This window comes from Acomys russatus, chromosome 28 (assembly GCF_903995435.1).
Source record: "Acomys russatus chromosome 28, mAcoRus1.1, whole genome shotgun sequence".
NCBI classification, from domain to species: Eukaryota; Metazoa; Chordata; class Mammalia; order Rodentia; family Muridae; genus Acomys; species Acomys russatus.
The window spans coordinates 9,120,048-9,136,187 of record NC_067164.1 but is presented as its reverse complement, the minus strand read 5'-3'; the positions used below and the strand labels follow the sequence as shown (position 1 = coordinate 9,136,187).

The following is a 16,140-nucleotide window of genomic DNA, read 5'->3' as shown; positions in this document are numbered from 1 at the left end:
CAATAATAGCCTATCCATATTAAATTACTTTTAATTGTATTAAACTTTAGCTGTGATTACAGTATGCACCAAATATAGTAAGAATTCAACTAGAAATTAAAAATATTTCTTTCTTGTAATCACCTATTTTGATGAAGAGACAAATTAAAAGCAATAAGCAATTAGATTTAATTTAATTTAATTACTTTCCAAGTAAGCCTGAAAATTAGCATCCTTCATTTTCTCTGTTGTTAGGTAAACACATTATTTCATGCTATTGTTTGTTTTTTCATAGTATATCATTAATTCAGCAATAAACTAGACAAATAAGTGTTCTTTGCTAATGTTAAAGAGGCTTATTATGAGGATGTTGGGGGTTGCAGTATATTGAAGAATAACACAATACATATTTTCAAATAAGAAAACAATATTTAAATTAAATATTGGAGTAATAGGATTCAGCCAGATATGGTGAAAGAAAATGACAGTGAGCAGAGATAAAACAGTAAGGAAAGACCACATGCTTAAAGTGGACTGATGGCACATGCCGAAGAAAGAGAGTAGGCAGAGGAGGAGGGCAAGATCACCGTTTAACTGGCTTGGATTCAGAGTTTGGACTTATGTTAATGGGGCTCTTTGAAGAGTTGTATTCCAACTCTTATATCCCATAATTGAGCTAACACTTTCAAGATCTCTCTCTCTGGCTGGTGGCAGAAGGAGCAAAAAGCAATATGAAAAAAGAAAATTACATTTAAAAAAAAAACCATCACCGAGAGCTTGCAAATGATGACAGCGATTAAAGGAAATGGTGGCCGTGAAACAGAATGAGGAGGTAGCATATATTCAACAAAATGCATGTGCAGGTGCCGTGTGTTCATGTGTGTAAAGTACAAACATGTAAGAGATCATTTTTATTACCAATAAAACTATATTAATTTTAATGATTTAGTTATAATTTTTAGAACAAGTAATAAAAAGTGTAGTGATTAGCTAAAAAGCCAATATAAAAGATAAAATGGGATGCAAAATAGTGTTATTTATCAAAGGCAGGAATAAGGAGGAATGGGGAAAGTTCATAAAATACAGTAAGATGAAATTCATATGATGAAGCCATGGCATCAATAGTCACATTAAATGTAAACGAAATTCTAGCTGAACATCTTAGGTTTACAACACCAAATTAAAAAAATAAGATCTAAGTATGTGTATAAACATACAAGAAACAAACCTTATTGAGAAAACAAGTGCATTAGAAAAGGTTTAGAAGCAAAGTTATCATGGTTAAAAACTTTTCCCTGTAGTAGTCTGGAAAATGCTTCCACGATGTCATTTATTCATAGAAGTTTAGGGATAAAATTACCTGTATTGTGTGGTTGTTATGAAAACTAATGAAACATGTAAAATAACATAAGGAAAAACCGGAAATGATCAATAATGTCTTATTATTAGAAATTTCATTAATGTATTTTGAAGCTTTGATATGTTTAAGTGTACGCACGCTTGAGACCTTTTTTGTTTTGTTTTGTTTTGTTTTGTTTTTCTTGACGGACTGTTTATTTAGTCACAAAACCTTTCCAGTTTCTAATAATACTTCAGTTTTGGAGTAGCCACACAAGATGTCTTATGTTTAGTGTTTGAAAGGATATGTTCTCAGGGTACAGATGAACAGATGGCTCAGAGGTTAAGAGCACTGGATGCTCTTCCAAAGGTACTGAGTTCAATTCCCAGCACCCACGTGGTGGTTCACAGCCATCTGTAATGAGGTCCGGTGCCCTCTTATGGCCTGCAGGTGTACATACGGGCAGAACGCTGTATACGTAATAAATAAATAAATCTTTTTAAAGAAGGAATTATGTTCCCAGCACCCACATGGTGGTTCACAGCCATCTGTAATGAGGGCCGGTGCCCTCTTATGGCCTGCAGGTGTACATACGGGCAGAACACTGTATACGTAATAAATAAATAAATCTTTTTAAAGAAGGAATTATGTTCCCCACACTTGCATTTTTACCCTGAGTTCTTTACAAGCACTTCTTACTTAATACAATGCAATTTGAATAAAATTTCCTCCAGATTTTGGAAAGTGTTGAAGAATTTTTTTTTCTTGAAATGAATTTATTTTTCTTCCACATACTTTCTTGATCAATAAAAGATGCCCGTTCTCTGTGGAGAAGTGTGGGCAGAAGTCCCTCAACGTATAAGTCTATTTTGTCTCCATCACACACGACATTACGCCAAGTGTCACTTTCTCCACTGTCTCACACTGGGCAATACTTAGCCTTCCCGTCAGCTGTTAGCACAACAGAAGACTGTTCTTTCTGAATAGTAGGTGGTGAACCGTTCCACTGTTGCTCCAGATGTGATTCCAGGGAATCCCTCAGTTCCTAACCGACAGTGCCTCCCTATTTCCTGCCTTTGCATTCTTAAACTATTGCCATTGCCATCATCACAGTTCTACTTCCAAGTCATCTACCACGTCATTTTAAAGACCAGCCTTCCCTTGTTGAGTTTTTAAGAAAGCATCATCAGAGGCTTTGCATTCCTCCGCACAACTGATGGTCAGCTGTGCTACATAGTTCATTATATACTTGAAAAGAGGGATTCATGACTCAGCAAAGTTGAATACTCTCCAAAGGCTTTCCGCTTGTAAGGAGTTTAGACAGAATGCAAATCAAGGTACTCTGACTTACAATTTCATTTGGCAATTGTGTTATAACTCTTAATGTGACCAACGCCATTAAATATAATTATTTGTTTTGACGTGTTTGAGTGTTTTTCTAACCAATACTTGTTATCAAAACTCACTAGAAAAATATATTTTACAATATGTGACAACAAGCACTAAGAACAAGAAATACAGCTAAAGAAATGTTAGAATGCATAAAATGTTTATAAAATTACTTGGATATTATACTTGGATATAAGACAAACATTGCAAATTTGTATTAGTTTTCAGCCTTGTGGATACTGAAATAAAGACCAAGTTTTATTATTATTTGCTGAATGGTACATTAAAATTTAGGTAGATAATGTTTACAGTATAGAATAAAAAGAATTGAGACATAACTTATAATGACTTGAGAAAAGTATGCTATGAGAAAAAAATGTGGGTTTTGTGGCTATTTAATTGATCAAAAATCACTTTCATTGGGAACAGTATGGCACTCACAGTATATTTTAGAATGCAACTTAATTGTACATAACTCAGTAACATAATAATTATTGTAAAAAAAAGAAAAATTAAGAATACAAAGGCAGTACTTCACTGTAGTTAATTTCCAGTTGGTCCCATAACATTCTTGTTTTCCTAACTCCTTAGCTAGTCTTTGAAATTAGCTTAGAAAAATGATTCATTCACCAAAAATTGGCTGCTTAATGTTAATAATCTTTGTCAATAACATCTCAATATACTGTGATATTTTGAAACACTATCCAAGGCAATAGTGTCAAGGATCAGATTTAGAAAGATGGGTGATGACTGATATGGCTGTTGTCCGACACAGTTCATAGAGGATGCCTGCAGCACATGGAAGTTACAAGAGCCCTGTAATGTCCTGAATGTACATTAATTTTAATAGAATTATTCATCCAAGTTGACATATAACATAGGCAAATCACACAAAAATGCAATTTATCATAGGAGTGTGTGTGTGTATGTGTGTCTGTGTGTGTGTCTGTGTGTGTGTGTGTGTGTGTGTGTGTGTGAGAGAGAGAGAGAGAGAGAGAGAGAGAGAGAGAGAGAGAGAGAGAGAGAGACTAATGTGCTTTTCAATGTTAATATTTGTTTTCAAATATCAAGACCATTGAATAAGTTAAGATATAATTTTGCCTATAACAAGGATTCGGAGACCTTTCAGAAAAATGTAATTTAGCTTTTATGTATATTTTCATTGTAGGTTAACATGAAATAAGAATATTTTTATATTTCTGCATACTTATACTAGTCTGAGACTAAAAATGTAAAAATAATTGAAATAAAGCATAGATTTCAAAAGTGAAAGGATAATTGAGTAGAAAATGTTCTGGAGAGATTTTCTCCTAAGAGAAGGTATGTTTCAAAGGTAGGTAAGTTGCACCATATATTTTTATTACAAAAAAAAGAGGGTGGGGTTCAGAATCACCAAGAGGAAAGTCCAATCCAATACTTCAGCTTTTAATTTTCAGATTAGTAATTCTCAACCATTTTCAAACTCTATTCAAACATTATCAAATCTGAAATACTTAAAAGTCTAAAATATTTCTTGGACTTGAGCATTTCTGGTAAGACATATTCAGCCTGTGCTTCCAGACAGTGGGGAGAGTACACCTCCCTTCTCAAAAGGACAAGAGGACAGCTACAAGCAAGAGACAAGAGGACTCATACTCAGTGTTTTAGGATTGTTTCCAGCAGTATGAAATTCCCCTTTTGGTACCTGCAAGTACCCTAAATTCTCATCCATTAGCAGATGCAGTTGCAGGTACCAACATTGCAGAAGCCATCACTGTAGATACAATCTCTGCAAATATCATCAAACAGGGACAATCATTTCAGGTACCATCACCGTAGGACTCATCACTGCAGATACCACCGTTGCAATTACTGCACTTGTGTGCACCATCACTGCAGGTACCACCACTGCAGAAGCCATCACTGCAGGTGTCTTTGCAGGCACCAGTGCTCGACGAGACTGAGTACAGTGTGAGAGATTTCATACAGTCACTGCACTACAAAGCGGCGCCCGTTCTCATTTAGAAATGCTGCACTTCTCTAAGGGACAGAGTGCATAAAGGACTTGAAAGCAAATTTATAAATTAGAGTTTATAGGGAAAAGTAGGTTTGGAGAGAGGGTTTTGTTACATTGATTAGAAGCTCTTCAAGTTACCTCAACTGTCAATAAACTAACTACTTTCCCTCAACAAAACAATACATTGAATGTTGACATCATTTTGTCATATAATTTTTGCAAGACAAACTGGAAATAATTTTAAAGTACAATCTATAAAAATAAAGATAAGGATCACTTACTTGATATTATCAAGACAGCCTGATTCAGGTTTCAGTATGGCAGTATGATGAAACATTTTGTATAAAGCAATCCCAAGGAAGATTACATTCAGCTGAAATGCAAAAGGTAATACTTTGTAGATAACCATAGCAGAAAAAAAGGCAAGTCCATTCCCTGTAACACATGAATTGTTCTGGGAAATTAGTTCTCAATAGACTCTTAAAGGAATTGGATCACTGGTGACTGTCTAATACTTTAGCAAAGGCAAAAGCCAATTCCCAAAAGCCAGCTTTGGGAATTGTGATACCACTGAGTTACAAAATGCGGCTATGCCAAATACACACAAAACGCAAAATCAGTGGTAATTTGGAAGGATGCTGTTGAAATTATGGAATACTGCAAAATACATACTTAAAAAAAAAAAAAACAGCCTCCCAAATCCAGGCATTATTTCAAGAGGGCTATTACACTGGCATTCTATGAACATGTCTCTAGCCTATTTAATTATATACACTTTCCATTTCAGTTTATAGAGATGCACTTTTTCAGATGCTAAATTATTAACATATACCTTTTATTTTATTAATTTATCTTTTGAAACAGTCTCAGTATATAGCCCCAGCTGATATATAACTCACTACGTAGACCAGGCAGGCCTTTTACATTTATGGTTATCCCCTGAACACTGGTTACCCAGTTCAGAGATTAAAGACATACACTGCCACGCCTGGCCACAAATACAAATACTAACCTCAGCACATTTCAAATGCAGAATGTATTAGAAAATGACGTTAAATTCTGATCTACAGTAAACTAGATTGTGAGCACAGAACATCTCTTAGTATTGTTATGCCACAAATCCAGGAAAATGTCTATAATTTAATAGAGCATATGTAATAAAAATTAACTATATGCCTTACATGAACACTATAAATCAGTGTTTCTCAGTGTTCCTTGTTCTGTGACCCTATAATACAATTTCTCAGGTTGTGTGAAACACATCCACAGAAATATTTTCATTGTTACATCATAACTGTAATTTTGCTGCTGTTGTGAATTGTAATGTAAATATTTTGGGAGCTAAAGGTTTGTCAATGGGGCTGTGGTCCACAAGTTGAGAATCACTGTTAGAAGGCAAGCCATAGGCTGAAGTGCACTTCGTTAGCCTCTACAGACTACAAGTGGGGACCGATGCAGACGAGGATCGTTCAATGAAATGCTCCATTGGCATTCTCCCTATAATGCAGCTTCATGGGTTTTTGAGTCTCAAACATGAAAATCCAAAGGGGAAAAACTAAGCAAAACAAACAAAGGAAACTGAGTGGCTCAAGAACTTACTGTGAACTGAATGCAATTACTGGGAAAGCCTGGTGTGTATTGGCATAAGTTTGTCCTGGGAAATTATTCTGCTGTGACTTAAAAAAAAAATTATTTATTTTTATTTTATGTGCACTAGTGTTTTACCTGCATGTATGTCTGTGTGAGTGTGTCATATCTTAGAGTTATAGATAGTTGTGAGCTGCCAAGTGGGTGCTGGAAATTGAACCTAGGTCCTTTGGAAGAGCAGTCAGTGCTCTTAACCTCTGAGCCATCTCTCCAGCCCCCTCTGCTGTGTCTTTTTTTATTTCCTTTCTTTCCTTTGCTTGCTGAAATGCTATTTAGTTAGAGAACGATTCCTAGTATATCACATATTTGAGTAATGGCCAATGGAATTGATTTTAGACAGTAGGCTTTTCGTATTATATGTGTGTATACATATACATGTACATATTAACATATATGCAAACACACACACACATATATATTATATAACACCATATTCAAATCTCAAACCTTTTGTAATTTCAAAATGTATTTGTCCCAAAAATATTCAGGTAAAAAACTCTAGCCCTATATTTTATTCAAAGTACCACAGTGTAGAGGTCAATGGACAACTTGCAGAGTACTTTCCTTCTTTCTACACTGTGGGCCCCAGGATTGAACTGAATTCCTCAGGCTTGGTGGCAAGTACTTCTACCTGCTGAGCTTTCTTGTAAGCCCTAGGTGTGCAATGGTAACAATAATACTAATATGTTCATTTAATGATATGGTAAATGAAGATATTATCTAGATAAAAATGTAAAAGGAGGCATGATTCCAGAACACACACCTAATTTAGTCATCCCATTTTCAAGTAAAATCTTTTTAAATTTTAAAGTATTGACAGTACACACAGATAGACAGGCAGGCAGGCATACAGACAGATGTAAACTGTAGAGAATAAACAGAATTACCAAGAAGAGACTTGATACCGTATGAGCATATACAGGGGGAGGAAGTCCCCCTCAGGAACAGTCATAGCGGAGGGGAATAAGGGGATAATCGGAGGGAGGGAAGAATGGGAGGATACAAGAGATGGCATTATCATTGAGATGTAACAAGAATAAATTAATTAAAGAAAAGAATAACCAGAATTGACCTATTTTTTAATTCCTATTTATTTTCAATCCCAATTATCCCAAAGAAAAGGAATGAAAATATGCTGTTGTCTAAGATAAAGTCATCACTGTTTAATCGTCTAGACAGCTGTATGGACTATGTTGGGCTAGATTGTTGAGTAGCAATTTACTCTTGCAATACTTTCTTTTTGCAACAGTTTTGATGAACTGTTTTACAATATAAAAGCGGGCTACAATGAGTTTCTAATTGCTTGAATTATGTAGGGTCATATAAGTACATGCTTTCCTCAAATTAACCTATGTAAATTTAAGGTAGTTAGTACATAGAGAGTGGACATTTTATTTCTTGACATAGGAAGTGCATAGTTAATTAGGAGTTCTCACCATAATTATCAAGGTCGCTGGTCCTATAAAACTCCAAATGAAGTAGGTGTCAAGGCGAAGCCAACATCTGCAGTGAAACACAAGGGAGAGAAGCCGTTCAAAGTCTGGGTACAGGACATATATCAAGAGTGAGCAGGTGACAGAGAAGAATGAGTGCAGCCCAGCATTCCACTGGGAGACAGGAAATATTACATTGGTTGTTCATTTAAATGCTGAATTATGTGCCCAATTTCTGACAGCACTATTGATGGAGTAAGATAATTACCCCTGGAGGAAGCAGGGAAAAATGGCATCAGGCCTATTTGCTAAGGCCTTTTGTGTCTGCCATTGAAACCTTGGAGAGAAAAAAGAAAAGCTATGCATAGCCATTAAACCCAGTAGCTTTAAGCTATCCTTTTCTCTCCAATTACAGTGCTACATAACCTGTCTATCAGCTGTCAGGCAAAGTGACACTTTCCTGTCAAGAAGATCTGAGGAAATTCAGTACCAGAAAGAAATAAATTTGGTATCAGAAGATTGAAGTTTAATTAGGTTGGGCAGCCAACCTTTGAGATCTGAAGCCTTAAAAAGAGCATTGCTATTGCTCACACTTCTGGGTTGCAAGTGGTCCTTCACATCTGAGGAAGTTGATTCATGACCTAAAAAGTAAATTATTAATCACTTAATTTCAGCCACATTTAGTACTCCCCCAATTCTTAAAGCCTCTTGGAAATTACATTTCCATTCTTCACAGTGACAGGAAGACAAAGTGAAAGTGACTAGTTATGAGAAAGATTAATGCAAACATTGAACAAATTATTTGATGTTAAGAATAATATCTTGAATAATTTGCTACTTTACAATATTTGAGGCATAACTAAAACAAGAGCATTTCCATTGGTAAATACTGAGTAGCGTTCTGTTGTTTGCTTTAAACTTGTACTCAAATGATTTGAATATGCTGCTTGTTATACTAATGTTACATAAAAAGTAATAAGACACCAGGAAATCATTATGCAAGGATTTCACACTTATTTTCAACATCAGACTGATAAATGTTGTCTTCCATCTGATAAAACAGGATGAAAGTTGAAAATAGAGTAGATCTAAGTTTGCTAAAGGGATACATTACAAAATATACTGAAAGCTAGAGATAAGCTCAGTGACCCAGGAGGCTCTGAGTTCATCTGCCAGCGCCAACAAGGAGGAAAGGAAAGGAGGAAGGGGTGGAGGAAGAAGAAGAAAGTTGGAGTAATTGTAAATGAAAAAGCCATGGAAATATTATCATCTATTTACTAAATATATATATATATATATATATATATATATATATATATATATAATAAAATGGTATTTTTACATGTACATAAAATGGTAATTTATATATACATATGTATGACACACATACTTCATTATTTTAAATATATCTCTATCTATCTATCTATCTATCTATCTATCTATCTATCTATCTATCTATTTGTTTAAGTGGAAAGGAAAAAAGCCCATGAACTCATGTTAGGGATTGTCCCTTACAGGAGAGAGGAGACACCAGGGTTTATCATGCAAAGGGTTTAGCTGTATGTTTTATTTAATAATTACTGAAAGTATGCCAAAATCCTAAGTTTTCACTTGATCAGTAGAGGCAGTGATTATGGTTTGTTTGCTTTTTTGCTACTTTTTGTAACTTGAAGTTCTATTAAAATGGTTGGTAGCTGTATTTTTAAGCAAAAACAAATTGTCATCAAAACCAATCTCTAAGAACGTATCTTCTTTTACCTTAAAATCCATATAAACTGATTTCAGTAGCAGTGAGGTACACTCTAGTAAGAGACTGACTACTAGTCCCTAGTTCCTACTTAGATAAGATGGTTTGTTATTGTTCAAATGTATATAAAAATTCTGTGTGAAAAAATATTATTATGGAAGCAATTAGAGCTTGAATTACTAGCCTTTTGTTTTAACAGTCAGTTGTCCATTAGCTATTGTATTAAAATATTTGTCAGGCAGGTATGCTGGCGCACTCCTTAAATCCCAGCACTAGGGAGATAGAGGCAGGCAGATTGCTGAGTTTGAGGCCAGCCTGGTCTACAAAGTGAGTTAGGACAACGTAGGCTACACAGAGAAACCCTGTCTTGAAAAATGAAGCCAAACGAAACCATAACAAAACAAAAAAAAATAAAATATTTGTCACAGAAAAGAGGTGTGAAGTGTTGCCTATGAACAGACATACATCAGAGAGATCTAGTTTCACATAGGCTTGCTGTCCTCATTCTCACTGTAGGCTAGCTGGTCACCCTTTAAAGGAATGCATGTGTGTGAATACCTTGAGTGAATAGGGGCACTTCCATCACTACCTATATGGTCTTTACAAAGACTGGGTTTTCCTTCAGGTTAAAGCAGTAAAGGACAAAACAAGTGCATGTCCCCAGATTAAGTCACAGGTAGCACCGCTCCCCCAACTGTTCAAGTTATAACAACACAATACAACATTAATAATACATTTAATAATAACTGGTAATAGGATAGTCCATTTATAACTCAAAAAGTTTTGAAGAGGTCATCTAAGAACCAAAGCACATTTTGAACAAATAATTTTTATTTTAGGAAAAAATGTGCCTCAAGATCTTGTAGAAAATATTCTTTTTCAGGTAATAGATTACTGTAATCCTATCAGTGAATTTGCTGAATTAAGGTTAATATAAAATTTTAACATCTTTACATATTTTGTTTAAATAACATAATGGCATTAACTTCATCCTTATCAAGCTTGATTTCATTAGAAAAAATCAAGTTAGCAAATGCCTTACTCTAAAATATGCATTTCATTAATAATCTCTTTTTAAATGTGGAAAATAAGTGAGATGTTATTTTAGCCTTTAAGGAAATTCTTTAGAATTTGTTTAAATGACTTACATTCCCTTTGTAAGTAAACAGTGGAAGAGGCAGAGTAGAACTTAACACGCACTGAGTGAATCATCACTCCATGAATGCTGTCTGGACTTTACTATCCTCTAGGTCTGTGTGGTAAGAGCGCTGTTGCTAATTTGATTGCCATATGGCCATACCTGCTGTTGTTTTTGGCCGCATGCTGACTTTTGCAAAGCTTTCTGCTTTTCGTCTCTTTCTCATTACCCGCCTTCAAATTTTGCATGGTTCCCCCCCATTCACTGTGCCCATATATAACAAAAAAATATTTAGAGGTTAATGCAAAGAATGGTATTGTTTACTCATGCTTGACCATAAATGTGTGTGTGTCCTACCCCACAGTATTCAAAACTCTGGCTGCTCCTTGTTACTGGGATAAAATCCCAAGCCACTGGCTAAAAGGAGACCTGATCAGATTAGAGAAATAAATGCCAAAGGAACAATTCATCATACTAAACACAAAATGTTCAGTTTACAAATGGTTAAATCTACTTCTGAATAAAACGGATTATCTGAAAACTGCAGTAATCAACTAAGTAACATTTGCCTAACAAAGCTGGTAATTTTAATAGGTCCTTCTTGTTTAATTTTCAAGACACCTCAATTTTGTATTTTTAGAGGATATTCAGTCCATTGTGTTTAATGTCGAATAGTGGTTTTAAAAGTACTAAAAAAAAAAAAAATCTAGAGTGAAAAGAAAACTCGTTGTGGTCATACTGCCTCTTTCTTGTTCAATAGCTAATATATAGCAAATATATTTAAGAATGCAAAGGAGCACTTTTCGTGTGCCAAATGTTCCTTGTCTTCATTTCATTAATGAAACACAAATGTGTCATTAAAATGCTCTTATTGTGGTATTCTTCAAATGGTAATAACATACAGCTATTTACATGATGAATTCTTATTGCATTGATATAATTTTATTGGTTCCAAAGCTCCAAAGAATCAGTGCAAAGCCACAAAGATAAATTGTTGTTTTCCTCTAGAATTGTTCTCCAAAATGTAAGACACATCATGAAAATTAATAGGAAAGAAGCTGACATCATGTTCCTTCAGAATCTATTACCTGGTTTTAACGTTTATCCTTTCTGTAACAACACTATTTTGTTTTATTCTGAATAATACCTAGTCATATAGCTATATAACATTTTCTCTTTTCATCTGTTGATAGGAATGGTAAGCTTCCATTACTTAGCTAACCAAAACAATGATACAGGTTTTAACTTTAACATGGACTTACGTTTTGCTGGGTAATTGGGTAACTATGATTTGGTTGGCATTACGAAAAGAACTCATTGTTTTTCTAAGGCTGATCTCACATCCCTGGCCTCAAATTATCCATTCTGCCTCCAAACATTGGGACCACTAACCCTGCCTCTGTATCTAATCATATATGAACAGTGCTTAACATTTTGAATGGTTCTAACTTCTATGACTTCAACTTTTATTATTATTCTTTTATTACTGCAACTCTAGAGAATTTAGACATTCTAAATCATACTGTGATCATTTGATGTGAAATGACAACAGTTATGGGCATTTTTAAGCTTCCTTTTATCTAATAACCCAAGTGTACAGTGTATTACTTTTGGTAAAGTTCATTGCATTCTAAAAATAGCAGGAGAGTAGCTCTGTTGATTCCAGATACAGTTCTGGAATAGATAACTCCTCCAAAGGAAATTGTATGTTCAACCTAGTATTATGTGATAGGGTAATTGTTTGATTCCAGTGACAGGACCCTTTGGTAAGAACAATGATGGCACAACAGGACCTCAGTCTTCAAAACATATGCACACAAAGCATGCTCAAAGACGTTTAAAATAATATTTAAGCATGAACATGTGTTTTCCATACGTTGAATGAGTACTACCATGTTATGTCATTGAAAGGTACTTCCTCATTGGCTCTGCTATTCTCATGTCCAACCTATAGTCAAGACACATGAGCTGATGACTTCCTCTGAGGAAATGTTTCGTGCCAGTTAAAATAAGAATGCTTTGTGAAATGCTCTAATAATTGCTGCTGGAAACTACTGATGAAACTTGATTTTCTGAGAGGGCTTAACTGGTTATAAATTGTGAACAAATTTATAAAACAAAGCTGTGAATAAAACTATCAGAGACTGTCAAGTCTCTTTCTTTGCAAACACAAACTATAATGCACGGTTCGTACTGTAATCAGTGTTCACTTTTGAACCTAAATGCTTATACAAGTTATTTGATAATCTGAAATAAAGAATTTTGGGAGATTTTAGTTAACCTACACTAGATAGAACTTTGTAATTACTTTTAAGTCAGTGAGCTATGGAAACAAATGTAAAGATTAGTAGATGTCTTTAGTGGTTTCCTGAATGTCATGTGATACCAATTATTTCTAACAGCTTGGCTCTTCTGTTATCCATGGATTTCTGGTTGGTTATGAATGTTCTTGATATAATCAATGTACTTAGAATTCCTGTATCAATTTGCCAGCCCACGACTTATCTCTTAGATTACACTCTAGCTTTACCCTTTTCCAGTGCTCTTCCTCTTGCAGGCACTTATTGTAACTCCTTCCTCCAACCCAGTGGATGCGACCTACTGTCCCTTTCGTTGTACACATGAGATAATTATAAAGGCTATAAGGAAAGGGTAAGAACTATATGGGCATTTAACTGTTTGAACTGTTCACATTTTTGTAATATTTTGTTCAAGCTTGAATGAACTGATTTGTTTCAGGTCATAAAATCATAGCACTTAGATCTGGATTTCAGAACAGTCCTGTTTGAATTCTTAAGAATCTCCATTATAATCATGCTATGACAATACCCCAGGAAGTAGCTTCACTGATTGTTCAGAAGAATAAAAGCATGAAAGATCAAAGATAAAAAGGCAATATATGCTCATTGTTAACAGTCTAATTCAGATTTGTAATCCACTAGCTGAGGGTTATTTTTAAAAGATTTTTGGTTAGTTAAATGGATTTTTAAATGCCATAGTATAGTGTCCAAATGATACTGTAAGTATATTTTTGAATGTCAATTAGATTAAAATTTTTTGTTATACACATATCAGAAGACGACTCTTTTATAAGCATTGCAAATTGATGGCAAACGAAACAACATCTTAAGATGAAATTATGAATGGCTTGTTCATGACTATGTGCTCTGTACATAATAAATTCAATAGCCTATTAACACTTCATAGAAGAACACATCATAATCCATCAGCCAGATGGAATATGATAGCTATCTCTACTTGTATCAAAATAACATTTATTTAGCCTTACAATACAATTTTCTCTCTAAATTCATCATCTACCATTGGTAACAGTCTTTTTTCTTAGAAATGTATGCTGTTATTGTTAAAGGTTTCATATGTAACACATCATTATAACCATAATGAAATGATTAAGTACAATAAAAGGAGGAGGAAAAGAAAACTACTATGTGAAAAGTCAGATGGAAGAAATAAAATTTATTTATCTGGAATAAAATAAAAGCAACCAACAACAATTAAACAACCCAAAAGACAAAGACTGGAGAAAATAATTACCAAGGTATAGAATGCAGAAATCCTCAAATTTGAGTCAAAACTCAATGCCTTGGTTGGCACTACGGTTCAGCGATACAGTGGTTGTTTCATATGCAGCAACCTGACTTCAATCCCCAGCACCACACAAATTAATTAGTTAATTAAATCCATTGGTTATAATTTTATTGAAGAAGATATCTTGATTAAGCCCAAATGGAAACATGATATGTTCATGTCAGCTTCGCGGGGAAATACCTATCATGAAATAGTAGTTCTCTTTTCAAAGCTTGTTTCCTTGATGAGCATAACATTTCTAGGCAGATACTGGATTCAGTGAACTCCTCCATAGCAGAAGTTAAATATACTCTCCCCATAGATCCTGGAGTCAACACTATGAACAATTTTTAAGTGTAGAAAAAAAAATATGCCCATCCTGGTCTAAAAACTGAGTCCAGGACAGGCAAGGTTACACAGAGAAAACTCTTTCTCGAAAAAAAAAAAAATGCTTCGTGATTTTTTGTGATAGAATTTTACCACAACTTTCTCTATTCTTTGCCTCTTTTTCATTTATCCTCTGCCATCTATCTCTGTTTTGCGTTGCTTTTGGTTGGAAAAAATTATAATTGTATAACTGAGCAATTAAGCATTGTTTAGAATCATTCCTGGGAAATAAATTGCCTTTTATTCCCACAGAGTAATAATGTCAGTAAATGAGACCTACCAGTTGTGGGGCAGGAAATTAAAGCAATGATGGGCAGAGCTTTAGCCAAGTCACCAGGGACTGTGTATTATTGACTCTAAGAAGACAGATTTCTACTATGCAGAAAATGACAGCCATTTCAGAATAAATGACTGAAACACAAGGCAGACAAGCTGACCCTATTCAGTAATAGGAAATTTGCAAATAAGTAGGGAGAAAAGCTGAACTGAACCAAGGCAAAAAGAAAATCAGAAAAATCCAGTGAGCAAGATGGGACAGCTCACAAACAATACTGGAAATAGTATAAGGTCACTTGTAATGATATAACTCATCTTAATTTCTTAGGGGGAGAATGCATTAATTAACATGCAGAATTGTGTGATCCAGAGGGAGTGACTGCTAATGGGCTTCTTTGTAGGTTGATGAAAATATTCTAAAATCAGTGGCGATGAGCATTAACATTGAGAACATATTAAAACACTTGAAGCATATACTTCAAAAGAGTAGTCTTATGGCTTATGAGTTACATCGATAAAGGCATTTATTTGAGAAGAAAAAAGAGAGCCTATAGTGAATGCTTCTCTCCTAAGACATCTTTAGAAAAAAAGTTGGATAAAGCATTTTGCTAATGTGTAGTCTGGTCCCACGGTTGTTATTGGGACCGACAGAATAAATTTAGATTTGACTGAAACAAAAGCCGATTTGAAAATAATTGTCACAAAGAGACGGATGATCTAACCTGTCACTGTATTAAAAAGGAACACAACAGAAATGCCATAGTCTCCTTTTAACTGTATTGTTGGTGTCTGGGCACCACATGCTCTGTTTTAACTACACTCTGACTAAACCTGGTATTTTTTTTTTTTTATGTGATCATTCTTTATGAATCCCCATTTCTGGGAGGCAAACTACTTTATTGCCAGCATGTTCAGGCTGAGGACGGCTGGTGGAAAGTCATGAAATCCAGCTTATTACCTTCTGTACAAATTGATGTTATCTAGCCTCATCTGAGACTTCACTGCTGCCTCGAAATCTTTTTATTAATGTCTAATTGGCTCTTTAACACACTTTCCATAGTGCTCATCTCAAAGCTTTTCAAATCTCTTGTCCTCTTAGCATGACCTCACCACTTCACGCCACAGAAGTCAGCATCTTTTGCTTGGTGAAACGGTTCCATCCTTAGAAATGTACCTTACTCATTCCTTCCATCGCTTACCTCCAAAGAGAAAAGTTATTTC

General features: G+C 34.8%; 1 protein-coding gene across 1 annotated transcript in view; it reads right to left on the bottom strand.

Annotated features, from left to right (window-relative positions):
- Positions 1–16,140, bottom strand: part of Adgrl3 (adhesion G protein-coupled receptor L3) — a 438,014-nt gene that overhangs the window by 48,731 nt on the left and 373,143 nt on the right. Inside the window, exons 17-18 of the mRNA XM_051170906.1 lie at positions 7,787–7,853; positions 4,985–5,076 (exon numbers count right to left, since the gene is read on the bottom strand). Coding sequence (XP_051026863.1) covers positions 4,985–5,076; positions 7,787–7,853 — 159 coding nt within the window. The remainder of the gene's footprint in view (positions 1–4,984; positions 5,077–7,786; positions 7,854–16,140) is intronic.